The 21,628-nt window shown below is 34.2% G+C and overlaps 1 protein-coding gene across 1 annotated transcript; it reads right to left on the bottom strand.

Moving 5' to 3' along the window:
• Positions 1–2,552: 2,552 nt before the first annotated feature.
• Positions 2,553–5,755, bottom strand: FDCSP (follicular dendritic cell secreted protein). Its single transcript, XM_032334507.1, has 4 exons — positions 5,715–5,755; positions 4,153–4,222; positions 3,710–3,742; positions 2,553–2,701 (listed from the first exon to the last, which is right to left on the bottom strand). The coding sequence occupies exons 2-4, from the start codon at positions 4,219–4,221 to the stop codon at positions 2,558–2,560; spliced, it is 246 nt and encodes an 81-aa protein (XP_032190398.1). The 5' UTR covers position 4,222; positions 5,715–5,755; the 3' UTR covers positions 2,553–2,557.
• Positions 5,756–21,628: the final 15,873 nt, after the last annotated feature.

Below are 21,628 nucleotides of genomic sequence, written 5' to 3'. Positions count from 1 at the left end.
CTTAATATATTTTATTTATCAAACATTCACTGTGTACCCTATAGTCAGCTTAAGTACTGGGGGGTAGATATATTATTGTGTTACTGTAAGAACTTACAGTCTTCTTGAGAAGGATACAGAAATGTAAGTGGATGATTTTATTAGAAATTATAGTAAGATTTATAAAAAAAAGAGGAAATAAAACATGGTGGAAGAAGGTCAAAGTGGTGAGTTATTCTGTTTGGAGACATAGCAGAAAGTTTTTCATGAAGGTCACGATATTGGATTTGGATCTTGAAAGATAAATTTAAATAGTGAAACAGAGGAATGGACATTGCATAAGCAAAGCCATAGCAGTGTGAGAATGAAAGCCAGTTGTGGGGAATGGCAGTAATGTCTTATAACATCTGGGGCCATAAGAGAGGCTGGCTGATGCCACGGGAATTCAAAAAGAAGCTCAAGGTTAGTATGTAAGAGGCCTTGAATGCCATGTGGGGGAAATGGATTTAAGGTGCAGGTACGTTGAAGCTTTCCGAGGTATTTGAGTAAGTCAGAAATATAAGTTAGTGTTTCAAAAGGTAATTCTTTTGATGGTGTGGCATCTGGATTAGCAGAGAAGGAAGTGTGTGGCAGTTATATTTATTAGTAGGGGTTTGATTTTTCCTCCTGAAATAAAGTGAAAACAGACGGACTTAACTAGACATTGGTACTGCTGTTGTGGAGTTCTGGACTCAGAATTTATTTTAATATATAGGCTGCTAGCAAAAACATAGGAGTTGGATAAGCTTGGTTTGTATTTCTTTTCTGCCATGTTCTAGGTCTATGTGTAGGTCCACAGGATTCTTGTGATCTTTAGTTTCCTCACATAGGAAATGTGATTACTGAACAGAGATCATGTGATGATTTGGTGATCTAATCATTCAAAAAAGCACCTTGTAGCCTACAGGCACGATATCAATGCTGTTTTTAAGATCTTACTCATAAGTTTTTTGAAGTTAGAGAAAGTACTTGGCTGTTTTTTATATCCTTTGCCAACACATCAAGTTTATATCCTACAGTATATAATTACAGTCTCAACTGAGTAATTGAAGCACAATTAATCAAATTTTTTTAATTAAATTGACCTCTGGCTCTTTTTAATACAATTGGTGCAGTTAATATAGTTGGTGTAATACAAATACCAGCACAAGTTGCTGTATAGAATTTTTTATTCAAGGTACTTCCAGGACTTGATTTTGATCACCTCCATCCCCATATTTTCCATAGACTGGTTAGTCATCAAGCAATGTATATTAGGGGACCCCTGAGTGGCTCAGTTGGCTGGGCGTGCAGTTCTTGATTTCAGCTCAGGTCATGATCTCAGGGTCACGATATTGAGTCTGTCCTTATGATTCTCTCCCTCTCCCCCCTCCATCCAAACTACTGGCTCACACACTCACTCTCTCTCTCTCTCTCTCTCAATAAAAAATAAAAAAAAAAAAAAGAAAGAAAGAAAGAGAGAAATGTGTGTTAAAATCTGTTAGAATTTATTTTGCATTTCTACCAGCAAAGCACATTTAGAAAATAGGAAACCAGGTTCTTCTCTTTTATTTATTGCAGCCCACTAAAGATCATCAGCGAGAGAATACTGTATGCTATTTCAATTACATTTATTTTTATCTTATTAGCAGGAATATTGATTCTTCAAGGAAGTGGCTCACATTCCATTTTACAGTGACCTGAAATAAATGATAAGCATTCAGTTATTAATCCCAATGGGTAATTTGCTTGTGAATTACTTTTTTTTTTTTTTTTTTTTTTTTTGCTTTTTAATAATGACTATCACTTCAAAAGTAAATCTGGTTCAAGGACTGGGAAGTTTTTCACTCAAGAAGACTGAGTAGGTTCAGGAAAGATGGCAGAGACCTTTAGTGGTAGCTATTAGCTGAAAGTTTTTTCTTTCCTAAAACAGCCCTCTGGGTCCTAATGTAATCTGTAGTCTACATTCGTTCAATTCATCTGATTGCTTTGTTCTTGATAGGAGATGACAGGGGCCTCTGTTATATATGAGATAATTCAACTTTTAGGATTAATTAAAATGTGACCATCAGAAGCTAGGTTTGAGGTTTTAATATTAATTAGAAAAACACATGATTTTTTAAGGAATAGGCTGAAGTCTGCCTAGACCTTACGTCCAAAAGTTTATTTATTGTGATATCCTCTTTGGTTGAAATTTTACTTCTTTTAGACCTCTGACTTAGTGCAAATATGCACAAATGTTGATGATAGTAGAAAATATTTTAAGAGTTAGAAATCTTTTAATAAAAAAAGGAAAGGACTTATTTCATAGCAAATGAGGTTTTTAAACTTCTCTGCCCCCTTGATCATGGAAAGACTCAAGTGCCTCTAAATAGAGACCTAACAATGTGTACCAGAGAAAAAGATTGAAACAAATTATAACTTAAAGGGGTAAGTGGGAACATTGTAACATACTTTTTACGTGGAATAATATAATTCACAGACAACTTAAAAAACATGCTTTGTATTGGACATACTTACCACCTATTTCATGTTAAATTGTAGTGGAACTTTTCTTTCTTTACTGTCCATTAGGAGGAGGGCCATTGAAAGGTATTGGGAAAGGAGGACAGTATCTCCACCATGGAAATCTTGGATCCAGGAATGGTGGATATGGGCCAAATGGACCATAAAACGGGGAAGGTGATTCATTGCTTCCACTGGCCTGTTGAAAGAAATTAAAAAGGCTTGTTTTACTCTTTATGACTGAAAGAGGTAAAACAGCCTTTTAACGTGGGTCTTCACTTTTAAGGAGAGGTTTTAGAAATTCTGGGATCATTTACCTTTTCTATACATACAATAAGCAGGGGTTAATTAATTTACATCATTTTAGAAAATTTTAGGAAATTACTTAGAGATACCCATATCTTTGTACTTTTCTACTCATAGCCCAGTTTTATGATAACTGCTTTTAACTTTAAGACCAAGAGGGAGGAGGATTGATGAGGTGACATCATATTTCTCCCTTTGCTTTTATATAAGATCTTTACCCAAACCCTGTGTTAGATACAGTCTCCTCTTCATCTCTTTTCATTCTTTCCTCTTTCCCCCTCTGTCTTCTGTCTATATCCCTATCAGTTTTGGTATCTTTAACACTGTTTATAGTTTTGACTCCAAAATAATGCTTCCTTCCATATAGTAAGATTTCTAGGAGTACAAATGAATCCCTAAACAAGAGCCCCCCTCTTCAAATTTTATTTTCTTTTTCTTAAAAATTTTTGATTAACTGTTTAGACCAAAATAATCCTTTAGTGAATTTGTCCCTGGTGGGATCATCAGAGCTGGTCCACTTCTCCTAATTCTTAAGTTTTAATTATTATTATTATATTTTTACTTTTTCTAGAATGAGTTTTGTAGAGTTAAGCAGAGTGGAGGCATGAACAATTATGAGCCTCTATTGGGTTAAATAATTTTAACAAAAATATAATAACCCTGTTATCGCAGAGTGATTCAAGTTTTAGTGTGGGTCCCACTCTTACCTGAGATGCTGACAAAATTCCCTTTTTACAAACAAAGATCAAATTCTTGAAGTTTATTCTGTGGAGTGCTAATAATACCTAAACTCTTTACGGTTTTCTCTAGAATATGAGAAGGTTGGATAAAGGAATTTAAACCACAGTTATGGATATTTTACATGGAAATCTTACACGGAAAAAGAGAAAATGTAACTTACACTTCGTTCTTCTCTTTCCTGGTTTTCAGAGACCTAAAACTCAAACAGTGAATTTAGTTCGACTCATGTTGATAAAACATGCAAACTGAGAAATAGATGTATTATGTGTGAAGGAAATAATTTATCTACTACCTAATATTATTTTATACTATCCATTTTTAAAATCTAGAATCTGAGTGTCTAGAAAATATAGTAACCATTTTTCTGCAGAGTGTCAGTATATTTTCTAAATGATTAAAATTCACTACTACAAGCTATATAGAATTGAAGTGAGCACAGAACAATATATGATTTACAGTATTTTCTAGAATATCATGTTAAAGGGGCAGACATCAGGCATGTTTATAAAGTAGAAATACAGCATGTGGAGGAAAAAAAATCCCTAAGATTCATGAATTAGAAAAAAATCATAAATACTCTGGAATATAGAAATGGATACTTACCGGGAAACCAGCAGTTACTGCCAAGATGACTGTGATCAGAAGGAGAACTTTCATCTTACTCAGAAACATCCTAGAAGTTGGGAGAAGACCAAATATTAGCGTAAATTTGGAAGATCCAGCTCTAGTACAGATTATGTTCTACCAACTCCTTGGCTTGGGTAAATTCTTTAATCTTAGGGTATCAATCTATTTATTAATGGAGTACATTGTTGTTTGGATAAAATCAAAGGTACTTTGCAACTTTATAACTATGTTACATGAATCTTTTAAAAATAAATTTTGCATGTCATTTCAGAATAATCTCTTTATATGGTAATAGTAGTTTCTGGAATGAAATACAGCCTCAGGGTATACAGAGAATGGTAGCGTGGGGATAGGCAGTTATTTACTGAGCTCAGGAAGTTCAAAACAATGTAATAATGACTATGAAATTAACTTAGGTGACACAAATTTGATTTGGTTCTCAGGCAACTCCCAAAATTCCATGCTGTTTAGAGGGTTCTATTTTTGACATTTGGGAAAGGACATTTCCAAAGCATTTCATTTTATATTTTAAATTTGATTGTAGCCTCTTTATCCTATGATACAAATTGTTATAATGCACTAGTTATAATTGCTAGTAAATTTTTGAGAAAAAATGAGTTAAATTATTTCTACAATTTTAGGTCAACACATTACAAAGTTTTCTGAAGATTATTTAATTTAAACTTTTACATTCAGGAAAATGTCAATTGCCCATGTTATTATTATTATTTGGGGGTGTTTCAAGGTGATTAATGGAGATGCTAGGGGGATTTAATCACCTCCTGATGCTTCCTAAATATATATGAGACAGAAAAACAAAATACAAAAGAAAAATTATAATCAAGTTTTGAACTCTGTCTTTTTTTTTAGTTCATATTAATAAAAAATCAAATTGGGATTTAAAAAAATACCAGATGAATGTTACGATTATAATAAGATAAAGGATTAAAATTCCAGTGAAGCTCAGAATTCTACGGAAAGACTGGCAGAATAGGCAATTTTACACACACACACACACACACACACACACACACACACTCCTCACAGACATAAATAAACACACACAGAGCATATCTTCTCAGGCTGAAGCACTGTACTAGGTACTGTCAGGGGTAAAATATTAAAGCATAATACCCCAAATGGTTATTTAATTACTAAGTTTACAAAATCAAACAACCATTGTGTACAGTTCGAGTAATTTTAATTTTGACATTTTTTTTCATTTTATTTCTTTTCAGTGTTCCAGAATTCATTGTTTATGCACCATACCCAGTGCTCCGTGCAATATGTGCCCTCCTAATACCCACCACCACGCTCTTCCAAGCCACCTCCCTCCCCTCCAAAACCCTCAGTTTGTTTCTCAGAGTCCACAGTCTCTCATGCTTTGTCTCCCCTCCGATTTCCCCCAACTCACTTCTCCTCTCCATCTCCCAATGTCCTCCGTTACAGGACATGTCTGTCTGTCTGTCTGTCTGTCTATCTATCTATCTACCTACCTGTCATCTATCCTAGTTCACAATATTTTAGAGCTCTCTTACCTCTCAGACTTTGCAACCAGTTCCTTCTCTTGGATGTCTTGTAAGAATCAGGCAGTGTCTGGCCCAGGAATATTACAGCTATTATATATACTCAGAAGTGAATGGAATGGAGAAGTTTGTGGCTTGAAGGCCTCTCCCTGGGATCAGTTATTAATCAGTTGAATCATCAGCTATCACAATGTGTTGAAATTGAGAAATAAGCAACATTTACAGTTTCATCGAAACTTTAGATGAGTGACTACCAGATACATCTATCTGTGGTTTCTTTTCAAATTTTATTCATGTATATTCAGAGCTTTTTGTTTCACACGATGTTGCCCCATGCTCTTATTTTTTAAAAACTTAATTTCCATAATTAATATTTTGTAAACATCCTATTGGCATTGATTATGACTTATTGGAAAACATATTTGGTAGTATAATTTTAAGAAAATAAAGAGTATTAAGGAACACCTGGATTGCCTCAGTTAGTTAAGCATCAGACTCTTGATTTCAGCTGAGGCCATGATCTCGGGGTTCGTGGGACCAAGCCCCACACTGGCTATGCTGAGTGTGCAGCCTGCTTAAGATTCTTTCTCCATCTCCTTCTGCCTCTCCCCTGCTCTCTCTCTCTCTCGCAAATAAATAAATCTTTTAAAAAATTAAGTGACTATAAAAAAATTATCTCTGGAACTGGTAATGAAGTGAAATGAAATTTATAAAAGTCATCATGGTGTCTGACTTCACAAATGATGGTTTCACGAACATCAGGGCTGAAGCTTTGAGTAAGTGAGACCTATTCCTGCCACACATCCTCAGGGTTCCATAGATAATTATGTTCCTCAGCTAATGTAAAGGTGTATGAAGACACATTACATAGTAATTGGAACCAGATTAGGGGCTTCCTATGTTAGTTAAGTCTGAATGTAAGTAGTGGAATTTTGAAACTGAGCAGTATCAGGAGGGAATGATTGTTCTTTCTGATCAGTGATCTAATTTCACCCTCCACATCAACCCACCAAGCTCTGAAAAGCTGCAATTCTGGATAAATTCAGGCCATAGAAGCAGTCTTACTTTCATGTGTTAAATCTTACGTTCAAATGACTAGAATCTAATAAACAGAAAACATCTCTGCCTAAAAGAGCAAAAATTATATATACAAAAATTCCCCCTGCAATGTCTTCAGCATGTGGTTGTCTTTCAAAGGGCAAGGTTAACCTAGGGAAGAGCAACTAGGATGTTTTGCTTAGAAAGAGGTTGTGAGTGGCTTTCAGAAGGTGGACAGGTTGGGGGTACCTGAGTGGCTCAGTGGGTTAAAGCCTCTGCCTTCGGCTCAGGTCATGATCCCCTGGGATCTAGCCCAGCATCAGGCTCTCTGCTCTGCAGGGAGCCTGCTTCCTCCTCTCTCTCTGCATGCCTCTCTGCCTACGTGTGATCTCTGTCTGTCAAATAAATAAATAAATAAGTAAATCTTAAAAAAAAAAGTTTAAAAAATTAAAAAAAAAGAAGCTGGACAGGTTATCATATGAAAGGGAGCTTAGGTTTATTTATTTATTTTTGGGGGGTTATCAGTTGGCAGAAGAAAATGAATATATCAAGATATTAATATGAAAATAACCAAAATACCCATTGATGGATGAAACGATTCAGAAGATGTGATTTGTGTGTGTGTACACACACACACACACACACACACACACACACACAAACACACACACAATGGAAACTACTTGGCCACAAAAAAATAATGAACTCTTGTATGGATGGTCCTTGAGGGTATTATGTTGATACAAGTTAGGCAGAGAAAGACAAATACCTGTGATTTCACATATACGTGGAATCTAAAAAACAAGACAACAAACAAAATAAAATCAAACAGAAGCAGAGAACAGCTTGGTGATTGCCAGAGAGGAGTGGCATTGGAGGGTGGGCAAAATGGGAGATGGGGTTCAAGAGGCACAAACCTCTAGGCATAAAATAAATAAGTAATGGGAACGTAATATATAGCATAGTGACTACAGTCAATAATATTGCACGGTATCTTACATAACTTAAAATGGTGATGGGGAAGCTAGGCTTACTGTGGTGATTAGTTTGCAGTATATACACATACTGAATCATTAGATTTTACACCTGAAACTAGTATGTCAATTATGCTTCAAAAAAAAATTAAAAATAATCTGTAAGGAAAAACGTTTTGAAAGTTAAAAAGACCTATCTACCTCCAGGTATTCAAGGAGATGTAGAGTAACTATAGGCTATGGTGTAGGAAGCAGAGATTTTGGAATGGTTAGATGACCTCTCTTGTACCTTTTCAATTATAACACTCAGACTGGGTGGTAAGTGGAGATGAGAATAGCTACGGGAACAGGTTTAGGAGTTAATGCAATAAAAAAAGCCCCTAGGCTTACTCTCATTAAAGGATTACAATTAGTGGTAGGGAAATGCACATTTTACGCCACCCTATGAGAAGACTTATCAATGGATTAACTCAGTAAGAAGCAGAGATACCTACTTCCACATCTTGTGGCTCACAAAGTTTGTAGAAATTCAATACATACACATTCTTTAGGCATTTCTGTTCTCTCTTTTCTTGTCATTGAAAACCATAAGAAATGACTATAAGAAATAACCTTTGATAGACTTGCATACATATTTGGTACTCAAGAGGAATTTTTTATTTGAAAAAAGACTGTGACATTTAACTTCTAAGAGAATGGATGCAGATAAATCTCTGAGTTATCTTAAAAGCCTGTAAGTGATATATATTCAGCTTGAAGTGTCCCTAGTGACTATGATTCCTGCAAAAGAATTAGAATCCTATTGTCAAATGTAGAATCTCAGTGGTTGTCAGTTCCACAATCTGCAATGCACACATAACTTTCAGTTTTGAAAAGGAAGGTGGTCATAGAGTTCTCATGCCTGAAGTCAGTACCAGCAAGTGCCAGAGTCATGGCCAGACAGCCCTGTGACCACCATACTGTTCCTAGGAGTGGGCCTAGCTTACCATGGCACGAATTATACGCTTAAGAAAAACTTATTGAGTGAATAATTTAGGCTCATTAGAAGTTGCTTTGGATACTTCTTTATGCTCTTTTTCAGTCATAACAGCTTGAAACTCAAAAGACCCATAGCTGAAAAGCTCCATTAACTGTCCCCAAACTCATGAGACATGATTTTATCAGCATAATTTGAATTTTATGCCAAATTCTATGGATAATTTGATATTTTTCACATGACTCAAATGATGGAAATTGCCATATTTGAAATATATTACAAAAAGCTTAGGTAGCCATTCTGCCTGCAAAATATGTTACCTTATTTTCCTCAGAATCAAACCAATTTTGGTTAAATACAAAATTTTAAAATGAATGACTTCCTTCTATGAACTATTACATTTTTCCTAAAATGTTTGAATAAAACCTAAATATTTTGATACAAATCATGGTTTACAGTGCTGCTACCCTGTCTGTGTTACACAGAGCTCTGTAGATACTGCCTGTGGTTTCTCCTAATAGACATTTCCCCCTGACACATGCTCTTCATGCAGAGATTAAGAAAGTGGCCTGTAGAATCACGAATCCAGGATTTGAATCATGCCTTTCCAATTACTTGGGCAAATCGGTTAACCTTTTATAACCACCCATTTACTCAGCATTAAAAAAACATTAATAACATTTTTCCTGTTTGTCTCCTAGCTTAACAAATTTAAATAAAAATCATGTTTTCTATGTGGCAGCATATTGAAATCAAAAGTTTTGAATTTGAACCACTTGTTTCCTTCAGGTGTATATCTGATCACCATGTTCATGGTCCAGAGTTTCAAGTTTTTTCCCCTTTATTTTTCTCTCTGAATTATTAAAATATGAGAAGCCTTTTGTATTTAATAGAGGTTCTAATTACACTAAGTTCTAAGGGATATAGTATAAGTATAATTAGAAAATGTTCTATTAGTTTACATTATTTAAGGTAACATTGTCAGAAAATGCTGATGTGTTAGAAGCTGACAAATGCTTTATATAAATACTTTATATTCATCATAGTCCTATAGGATAAACTCTGTAATTATCCCCATTTTACAGATGAGGAAAGTGCAGCTTGGAAAGTTAGATTTCAAAAAAAGAAAGAAAACAAAAAGAAAAAAGAAAGAAAGTCACTTAACGCAAATCTAGGAAACTGTGGAACTGGAATGAAGAGTTGTTTCCTAACCATAACACAAGGAACAAGAAATGAATTAGAGGAAAAATCCCCTTAGTGAATTACAAGGTGGCTATAGAGATTTTAAATAGCTATATAATCTGTAATTAATTAATCAATTAAGTATTTATTTATTTAAAGATTTTGTTTATTTATCAGACAGAGTGAACATTCAGGAAGAGTGGCTTGTGGACGAGAAGCAGGATCCCCGCTGAGTGGGGAGCCCAGTGTGGGACTCAATCCCAGGACCTTGGGTCATGACCTGAGTCAAAGGCAGATGCTTAAATGACTGAGCCACCCAGGTGCCCCTAATCTGTAATTTTAAAAACTGTTTTTATATCAGAAGCGGTTATATGCCAACCCCTTTGGATATTAGGCTACAACATATAACAAAGATGGTCTTTTAATTTTATATACTTAAAAGTATAACTGTATGTTCAAAAAGATAACTTTGATATGGACAAGGGAAGTTTTGAATCAGCCACAAAAATAATTTTTATAACTGGACAACCTGAAGGCAAATGTTAAACTGTTTTTAAGATCTATCAAATATACATAATTCTTAATGGAAATTGATATGATAATCAAAATGTGTTGATGGCATTTTCATGTCTAACTTTTTGAGAAAATAAGTAAACAAGGCTGCTCATCTGCAGGCTTTTGCCATTTAAGGTATGAAATTATCAATGGAGGGAATTAGGTTGTGTTCAAACTAAGTTATAGTCATTAATTTACTAATTTATTAAGCATTTATTTTGCTGTAGCAACAAATCAGGCACTGTGGAAGTCACAGGCACTCTGGTACTCGGTAACAAAGACACTGTTCATGGCTTACTAGAGCTTACAGCTTGTTAGACAAAATACAAGTAAATAGAATTTATAAATGAAATGATTAAGGGAATATGGATATTGTAGAACTACAGAACAGGCACCCCAGGCTAATATAAATGATTTATGAAAGAGTAAACCAGAAAAAGTAAAGACCTAAGTGATACAATATTAGCCAAATGAAGAAAAGGAAGAGTAATATTCCAGGGAGAGGGAACAGAGTGTGAAATTTTAGATATCAAGGGCTCATGGCATATTTTATGAAATGTAAAGGGGTTTATTTTGGTTGGAATATAATGATCAAAGTGTTTATGACTGATATATTAGCAGGACCAAGTAATATGAACCTTTAAGCCAATTAAGAGAGTTTGGTGTTTAAGTAGAGACCGATGGGAAGGTGTTGTGTGGTTTTAAGCAAAGGAGTAACATGATAGAGGTTCCTTTTTTGAATGAACACTCTGTTTTGGTGGAAACTAATATGGAAGTGATAATATATTAATCATCATAAGAGATGATTATGGCCCTCAGGAAGGTAGAGACAGTAAAGATAAAGATATTCAAAGATATTTATGATGGAAAATCTGAAGAATATAAACTTTACCTTCTGTGACAGAAAAGTTTATATTGAACTAAACCTCCTCCTAATACAATTATATAAATTCTGGATATAATACGAAAAACAGTAGTTGGAAGGCATTGGTGAGTGACCAAAGCAGGTAGAAACTTAAGGAAATTAGACTCTTCCAAGAAAGATTGAATATACATTTAAATCACTTTTCCCTCATAGACACTCTTCATCTGCAGGGTGTGTGGTTGGAGGCTTCCTGAGTAAGGAAGTGATAGTCTCTGAGACATCAGAGAAGGGAGTTTGGGGATGCCAAAGTGGGGAAGTCCCATAATGAAGGGAATGTCTGAAGTGGAATCCTCAAAATATGCATATAAAGTCTTCCTCATTTCTTGGCTGACTACTAAAATATGCCTATGCAAAGCAAGACATCAAGGATCCCAGGGAAAAACAATAGCTGGAAAGTTGAAGAGCAGAGTAGAGATTTCAGCAACTTCCTTTTGTGGTGGACTTGAGTTAGGAATTAAAAGTTCCATTACTTAGAGGAGATTGATAAATATCATAAGTTTTCTATTCAAATACTGTAAGGGCAAGCCATAGGTGTAAAAACCATGTTGATAGGACTTAGTTTTGCCCTAGCCCTGAAGATAAAAGTGAAATGAATTTATAAATGTTAAAGAAAAAAAAGCCTCCACTAAACCAGTGTGGATCCTCCACTGTATTAACTATATTAGCACAAAATTCATTCTTCAAGGGAATATAACAAACGGTAGAGCCTCTACTATATATCATTTACAAAGTCAACATATAATGAAAAGATTACTAAGTATGCAGAAAAAATCCAAATTATATTACTCAGATTTTTCCAGAGAAATTGAACCAGTATAATATATCTCTTTTCTGTATCTACAGTAGATCCTTAATCAACATGGGTCCACTTAAATGTGGATTTTTTTAATAGCAAAGTACTGTAAATGTATTTTCTCTTCAATATGGTTTTCTTAATAACATTTTTTTTCTGTTGTTTATTGTAAAAATACAATAAATAATACATATAACATACAAAATATGCCCTACTTAGGTTATCAGTAAGGCTTCTGGTCAACAATAGGCTATTAGTAGTTAAGTTTTTGGGAAGCCAAAATCATATATGAATTTTTTACTGTGGGTGGGGTTGACACCCCAACCCTCATGTTGTTCAGGAATCAACTGTGTATCTAAATCTATATATCTCTAATGAGAATTATTATGAGAAATTGACTCAAGTCCCACAATCTATCATGTGCAAGCTGGAGACCTAGAATTGCAGTGGTGTAATTCAGTTTCGGTCCAAAGGCCTGAGAACCAGGAGAACCCATGTTAGAAGTACCAGTTCAAAAAACAGAAGATGAAATGAGATGTCCCTGTTCAAGGAGTGAGGCAGAAAAAAGAGGGAAATTCCTCTTCATTCTGTCTTTTGTTCTATTCAGGCCCTTAGTGACTTGGATGCTGCCTACTTACATTGGGCAAGGTAATCTACTTCACTGAGTCTACAAATTTAAATGCTAATCTCTTCCAAAAACACCTTCACAGACACACCCAGAAACATTTAATCTTAGTGCTCTGTGGCTAGTTAAAATGACACATAGATTAACCACTACACAAGGAAATGTTACCCATTCTCAAAAGTAAAATCAATCAGTAGACCCACAGATGAGTTGGGAGTTGAAATAAACTGGTAAGGATTTTAAAATAACTAGAATTGAACATGTTGGAGGATTTATGGGAATATGATTAAAATATTGACTGAAAGGTTTAGTAATTTCTGGAGAGGTAAAAAAGAAAATTGCTAAAAAATCAAATAGTAATCCAAGACCTTAAAATTTAAAAAAAACTTAAAATAAAAACTCAATGGCTGATATTAATAGCAAAAGCAGATTGACTGTAATTGATAAAAAGGACCAGTGGTCAATAGAAAATTTCCAAACTGAACAACTGAGAAAACTAAAATTAGCAAAGGCTCACTGATCTGAGGAATAGTATCAAGTAATCTAATATGTATGTTATTGAAGTTCTAGAATGAGAGAAGAGAGAAAATGGAACAGAAAAATAGTCAAAGAAATACTGAGAAGATATTTCCAAATTTTATCAAAAATCAATGCAGATCCAAGAAACTCAGTGCAACAGGAAGGTGGGTTAATACAAAAGTAACTACATTTAAGTCTGCTGCAGTCAGCTGCTAATACCAAAGATAAAAAGAGAATCTTCCAAGCAGCTTAAGGAAAGAAAGACATATTGCATATTAAGGAAACATCATAAATGATAGCTGATTTTTCACCTGAACCAATGGAAGCTAAAAGATAATGTAATAGGCATTGAGTGGCTCAGTCGGTTAAGTGTCTGCCTTCAGCTTCGGTCATGATCCCAGGGATCCAGTCCCACATCATTCCCTCTGCTCAGTGGGGAGTCTGCTTCTACCTCTACCCCTCACTCTTTTTTTTTTTTTTAAGATTATTTATTTATTTATTTGACAGAGAGAGAGATCACAAGTAGGCAGAGAGGCAGGCAGAGAGAGAGAGAAGAGGAAGCAGGCTCCCTGCTGAGCAGAGAGCTCGATCCCAGGACCCTGAGATCATGGCAGAGAGAGAGAGAAGAGGAAGCAGGCTCCCTGCTGAGCAGAGAGCTCGATCCCAGGACCCTGAGATCATGACCTGAGCCGAAGGCAGCGGCTTAACCCACTGAGCCATCCAGACGCCCAACCCCTCACTCTTGTTTGTGATCTCTCTCTCTTAAATAAATAAATAAAATCTTTAAAAAAAATGTAATGTGTTTAAAATGTGAAAAGGAAAAAAAAATATCAATTTAGAATTTGACATCCAGAAAAGATAATCTATAAACATGTGGACATGTAAACATGATATACACATGTATTCCATGATAAAGGAATTTTTAGGTTATAAAAACCGAAGGAATTCACAGTTACCAGACACAAATTGAATAAACTTTAAAGAAGGTTGAAGCTAAAGTGAGAGTACACCAGGTGAAAATTCAGACCTATAGGAAGGAAGTAAGGAAGAGCACTGAAATTACTGTGTACGTAAATATAGGTGTGTCATTTTCCTTTTTAAAATGCTTTAAGAGTTAATAGACATATAACTTAAATGCTTTAAGAGTTAATAGACATATGTGGAGGCAAAATATATGAAAGTATTAGCACAAAAGACAGTAGAATGTAAATAGTATTATATAAATTGTACTATAATTGTGTTACAGGAAAAGAGGTAGTATATGAATTCTACATAGCCCATGATGAGTTAAGGATGTATAATATAATCCTCAAAGAAAACCCTAAATGATATGAAATTTTTAAGCTAAAAACCCAATCAAGGAGATAGAAAGGAAAAATAATAATATGAGTTTAATTTAAAAAACAGAGGGGAAACACCATAAGAGAAAACAAAAAACAAGTGAGTAGACTTAATCCCAGTCATTATCAACAAATTCACTAAATTTGAATGGACTAAATATTCCAACTAAAGGATAAACTTTGAGGCTGGATAATAAAGCAAGAGCCAACTAACTGTGTGTTGTTTATAAGATACATACTTTAAATATAAAGACATAGCTGAAAGTAAAAGGATGGTAGAGCATGTATCATGTAAACACTAAGCATAAGAAGCTGGTATATCTTCATTTAATATTAGACAAAGTAAGGTTCAAAATATGATGTATTATTGGAGATAGTTAGGGTCATGACATAATTAAAAGATCAATCCTTCAAGAAAATATGAGTCCCAGATGTTTATGCATCTAAAATCAGAGGTTCAAAATATGTGAAGCAAAAATCGACAGAAGCAGGGAAGAATAAACAAATCAGCCATCACAGCTGGACATTTTCACATCTGTTTTAATTGTCAAAATATAGGAAATTTGAATGAAACAATCAACCAAATTGATCTACTGGCATTTGTAGAACATGGGACCCAGGAACTGCATTATATATATTATTTTTAAGTGCACAGACAATAGTCATTAAGACAGACCATAGTTTGAGGCAGTGACTGTAACAATAAATTTTAAAGGAGTAAAATGATATAAAATGTCTGGTAGACGGAACAGCCGCTGGGTATGTGTAATGTTCTGTTCTGAGGAGCAGCCAGCAGCATGACAGAGTGGACCAGGCACTGCTTACACTTGAGGTGGACTGTGGAACAAAGATGGAACTTCAAGTCACACGTAGAAGGACATCCTTACTGAGCAACCAAGAGTGTCAGCTGTACCCAAGGTGATCTCAGCAACAGCAAGTACCTGTGGCGGATTTCCAGGTGGAGCTGAGACAGTCATTCTCAGCTGAGACACCAAGAGATGGTTGAAGCAGTGTTGGAGTATCCAGGTAGCTGGTTTCTAAGGGGAAAACCAGGTTAGAGCTGATGCAGTCATGGTCAGTAATAAAGAAGGAACGGGGTGTTTACAGGCAACTTAATTGTTTGGGATATGTTCAAAGAATTTTTTTTCCTTAAAAATTTCACATGATAAACATATTGCAGAAAATTAAAAAAAAATAAAAGAACAGGACCTTGATGTTCTTACCCTGACACTTTTGTCTGTTATTTTGCTGTCATTGTTGTGCATGCTTTTTATGCATACTTAATTTCTGTTGAGTTTCAAATTAACGTTATGTGAATGTACTTCATTATAAATGTCTGCTGAATATCCTGCTAATGAATGTTTTGCAGTTCCCTTTTGTGGGGAGACTTCTTTTGTTTTCTTTTTTTTTTTTTTCTGGTAGTTTGATAAAGTTTCAGTGAATTGCTATGCATAACAGGATCATTTCCTTAGATAAGCAGGTATGAAATAAATTGAATCAAGGAATATAAACTTAAGGTACATTTTATAAATTATATTGCAAAGTACTGTATTAGTCTCTCTGTTGCTTTGAGAAAATGGACTGCTAGTTGCAATACACTTTCATTGCATTAGTTGTTTTAATTATGTATCATTTGTGCCTACTGAGTTATATATAAATACATCACATTCATTATCAAAATGGTGTGAAATACTTTCCCATGCTTATTTACTAACTATTCCTTTTATGTTTAGTCTTTTTCTCACTTCTTTTGTTTTCAACAATGTATTTGAATCAGCTAACAATATAATAAAAATATTTATAGAAAGAATATATTTTCCTGATTTCAATGGGTATATTTTAAAATTAATAATAACATATACTAAAAATACTCAAACATTTAGATACTTAAAACCATTTCTTGATAATGCATGAATTAAAAAAGAAAGGAATGATTAGAATTTTATATCTTTAACATATTTATATAAGAATAAAAGAAATGTTTACAATCAGTGATCTAAGTTAGGGGTTGGCAAATTATAGCCTGAGGGTCAAATATAGCCCACGTTTGCTTTTGTCAATGAAGTTTTATTGAATCACAGCTATACCCAGTCATTGACATTACATCTAAAGCCAATGTAAGAAGAAATAAAAAATTGAGGCAACCTTGTATTTAATAAAATATAATTAAAAACTTTCACTTAAAGAAAGCTCTGGGCCCAAATGGCTTTACTGGTGAATTCTATCGAACATTTAAAGAAGAAAGAATACCAATAACATACAGGCTGACTCAGGAAGAACAGAATTTCCAAACTCTTATTATGAAACCAGCAAAAACTCAATATGTAAACTGCCAAAGATATTATAAGAAAAGAAAATTGCCAATTAATAGCATTCATGGACAGAAAAGTAAAAATCATTCATAGAATATTACTGGGTTAAACCCAGTGATTAGAGAAAAAGCTCTCTAAAGGCCTGATATTTACAGGAATCTATTTTAGATCTCTTTTCAAGTCAGCATGATTATATATAAACTTTGTTTAAACCAAAAGCCTGATTTATGGCCCACCAAACATACAAACATACACTTAATAAATGAGTAGCCTAAAGGAAAACCATCTAGTTCTTAAGATACTGATCAATGCATTCCTTGACATTAAAGAGTTATTCCTACCTATATGTTAATCTATAATCTTTTGAGCATTTATAAGATGTGAGAAGGCATATTATCTTGTAAAACTGTTCATTCTCTGAAGCACTTCCATCCCTGTGAAGAGCATGTTTCCTGGGAAGCTTAAGCTCTTATAATAAAACTCTCTTTCTTACTTTTAGAGATTCTAAACAGTTTGTTCATTTTGTGTTGATACCAGCAATATTTTAAAAATTTGTTGTATTACAACAAATTCTTTCTTTTTTTTAGGAATGTAAGGTTGATTTAACATTAAAAATTAAACTTTGTAATTCACCATATAACTAACTCAAAGGTAAAATTAATATTATTTCAGTAAATGCAGAGAAATCATTTGACAAAAGTGTCAGCTAAACATAATAAAAATTCTCACCAATCGAGAAATAAAAGGGTTTCTACAATCTGATAAAGGTAATTTATGGGAAATGCACAACAGACTTAATTGTGAAATAATAATTGCTTTCTCCCTAATGTAAGGGACAGTGGAAACATGTCCACTTTTATTTCTCTGCTCACCACTACAGTGGATACCCTAGTCAGTATAACAAGGTAAGAAGAATAATTGCAAACATATAAATTATATAGACACAAGTAAAATTACTTTTATTTCCAGAAAAATATATAATTTTTTTGATAGAAAAGGATATGGAACTCACAATGTATTTACAGAAACTAATAAATGTATTTAGTACAATCATATCATACAAGTGAAATGTATAAAAATCAACTGCCTTTCTACATACTGAGAAAGGAAAATGAAATTTAGGAACGTAAAATATTCAGAAATAAATTTAACAAATGTTACAAAGATTCCACATTGAGAGACACAGTACACTTCAGAGATACACTTAAAAAGACCTAAGTAAATAAATATATACCATGTTCATGAATTGAAACAGTCAATATTGTCAAGATATCAAGTCTGTACTAATTGATTTGGAAATTCAGCACAATCCCACTAAAACTCTAGCATGGTAGATATTGGTAAAATTATTCTAAAATTCACATGGAAATGCAAAAGGTGTAAAGTTATAGTAATCAATACCATGTAGTATTGATGCAAAAACAGAAAAAGCATTAAATGTAATAGAGTCCAAAACAGACACAGATAAAGTCAATTGATTTCAGTAAAGATTCCAAGGCAACTCAATTAGAAAATGGTAGTCTTTTTTTTTTTTTTTAAGATTTATTTATTTATTTATTTGGCACAGAGAGAGACATCACAAGTAGTCAGAGCAGCAGGCAGCGAGAGAGCGGGAAGCAGGCTCCCTGTTGAGCAGAGAGCCGGTTGTGAGGCTCAATCCCAGGGCTCTGAGATCATGACTGGGGCCGAAGGCAGAGGCTCAACCCCCTGAGCCACCCAGGTGCCCCAAAAATGGTAGTCTTTTAAAATGATTCTGTATAACATCAGCTAGGTCTCTGTGTGAAAAATATATATATATATATTCTTGGCCCAATATTCATACTCTACACAAAAAATGATAGCTACAGACCTAAATAATATAAAAGCTATAGGATTTAAAATTCTGTAAGAGAACATAGGAACATATATTCATTACTTTGGAGTAGGTACAGATTTCTTTAATAGGACATAAGAGACACTAATCTTTGAAAACTTGACAAATGAACTGATCAAATTAAAAGATGTGTTTTTTAAAAACCCCATTAAGAAATGAAAAGATAAGCTACACAATGGGAAGTATTCAAAATACATTTATTTGTCAAAATATGTTCATCCATAATATATTAAAAACTCATAAAATTCAATCATAAAAAGTCAACAAAAGAATATAATTTTTGGAAATGAAGATACACAAATGGTCTGCAAGCACAGAAACACTATATTGGTCATGAGGCAAATGCAAGTTAAAACCATGAGATGCTTCTTCATACTTGTTAAAATAGCTAACATTAAAATGACAGACAATTTTGAACTATTTACAATTTTAGATTAGCTGTAGACTTTGCTATTTAATAGATTAGACTGAGATATAGATGTAGGAGTCAGTGGTCTTTTATAAATACTTTTAAAAGTAAAAATAATATTCATGACAATGTTCATGCAACAACTTTTGAGAGGAAGCGATGGAAGTCATACTGCATGAAGATTAACCTCTGAAATGATGTGTGACCAAAGAGCAATTCACAAAGATGATTTTCTTTTTTTAAGATTTTATTTATTTATTTGACAGACAGAGATCACCAGTAGGCAGAGAGGCAGGCGGAGAGAGAGGGGGAAGCAGGCTCCCCACCAAGCAGAGAGCCCGATGTGGGGCTCGACCCCAGGACCCTGAGATCAGGACTTGAGTTGAAGGCAGAGGCTTAACTCACTGAGCCACCCACGCGGCCCTGAAGATGATTTTTTTAAAAAAAGATGATTGTAAGTGTTGGCCAGAAGGTGGAGAAACTGGAATTATGACACAATGCTTAATCAGAGTATAAAATGGTACACCCATATTGGAAAATGCTTACCAGTTATTTATAACATACACTTACTCTATGATTTTCCTCTCCTTCTTGGTATTTATTCAAGAGAAATGAAAATACACATTTATGAAAGGAATTGTATAAGAACAGTCACAGCAGCTTTATTTGTAATGTTCAGTAATTAGGAAAAACCCAAATGTTCTTTTATAAGAGAATGAATAAAGAAACTGGTACTTCTGTGCAATGTGATATCCAACTGAAATAGTAAATGGATGAATCACAAAAGCATTATATTGAATAACAGGTGCCAGGTACAAAAGAATATATAGTGTATGATTTAATTTGTATAAAGTTCCAGAACAGGCAAAATTAATGTATATTGGCAGAAAAAAATTTTTTTTAAAGTAGTAGCCTGGCATGACAATAGGAGATGAGACTGACTGGAAAACAGCAAGAAGGACTTTCTAGGGGTGATAGAAATGTTCTGTACTTGATGGGATGGTGGCTACAAGGTATACATATTTGTGTGTGTGTGTGTGTGTGTGTGTGCGCGTGCACGCGCGCCTGTAAATAAAACTCATCAAACCACATACTTTGAAAATCTGTGCATTATAGTGATGCTAGATTATGATGATAGATTGGATATGGATATAATGAAGATGAAGTCATGCATGGATTCTATATTTTAGTCTTGAACTAATGCTGTTCTAATAAAATTTACATAGGAAACAACCAGTGGAAAAAGTCTGTAAGGGAAAGTTTTGAGGAGCATTGCAACTCATTCTGCATGAATTTGTGGCATGATAAGTGTGAAAAATATAAAAGGCCTCAAGACTGTAAAAATATTTTCCTTAATTAAATAGATGTGTGATGTCTCCTCCCCTAAGAAACATTTAAAGCAAAACAAAGCTTTATGGATTATAAAATCTACATAGGACTGATTTTAAAGAAATTATTCTATGTAGATTTATTCTGTTCAAATCAGTACAAAGTGCATTGGTTAAGCTTTTTCTCCTTCACTTTTTTCCCCCCACTGGCCTGGGATGGAGAGATTGGAATGTTAGGGTTAAGACAAATAAAACATAGTTTTTTGCTTGTATTTTGGTGATATTTCCATTTAGTGTACCTCCTTGTCTTTCTAATTTTGCTAACAAAAATGGTAGATTCAAAGTTCTTTTATAAAGTACTTTGAAAATGTAGAATATTACATTGATAGCAATTGTAGTACTCAGGTTTTCAAGCATAGTTGTTGCTTACAAATACCTTAACATGACTTAACATCTTCCTGAAAAAGGTTGGATCCTGAACAGTCAGAGATTAGAGAATTTATTTTTTAAGTTAAGACACTAAATTGGATCTGTTAAAGCTATCCAGAGTAATACGGTCCTGTTAATATTGTCTAGAATAAAGAAATAATTTCAACATACTTAGCTTAATATGAATGTTTTTGTCAAAATATTTGTTCTCAGAGTAATAACGCTTAACGTTGCATTAATTTTATGTGCTATTTCTTCATTTTATGCTTTTACCTATTACTGCTGTATTTATGTCATCCTCATATTTTTCACAGTATTTTTTTTTAAACATGGCATATTTTTTTAAAAGATTTTATTTATTTGTCAGAGAGAGAGAGTACACACAGCAGACAGAGTGGCAGGCAGAGGCAGCGAGAGAAGCAGGCTCCCCGCCTAGCAAGGAGCCCGATGCGGGACTCGATCCCAGGACCCCGGGATCATGACCTGAGCTGAAGGCAGAGGCTTAACCAACTGAGCCACCTAGGCGTCCCTCACAGTATTTTTTATTGTCACCCCTGATATTGCCACACTCTTGATTGCATTTTAGTTTGATGCTTAAGAGTTTTGCAGTTTTCCCCGACTTCTACTTCTGTTCACCGTCATGCTCAT

The sequence above is a fragment of the Mustela erminea genome, chromosome 2 (assembly GCF_009829155.1).
Source record: "Mustela erminea isolate mMusErm1 chromosome 2, mMusErm1.Pri, whole genome shotgun sequence".
NCBI classification, from domain to species: Eukaryota; Metazoa; Chordata; class Mammalia; order Carnivora; family Mustelidae; genus Mustela; species Mustela erminea.
Note: the sequence above shows the minus strand (reverse complement) of the source record. Positions and strands in the feature narration are given on the sequence as shown.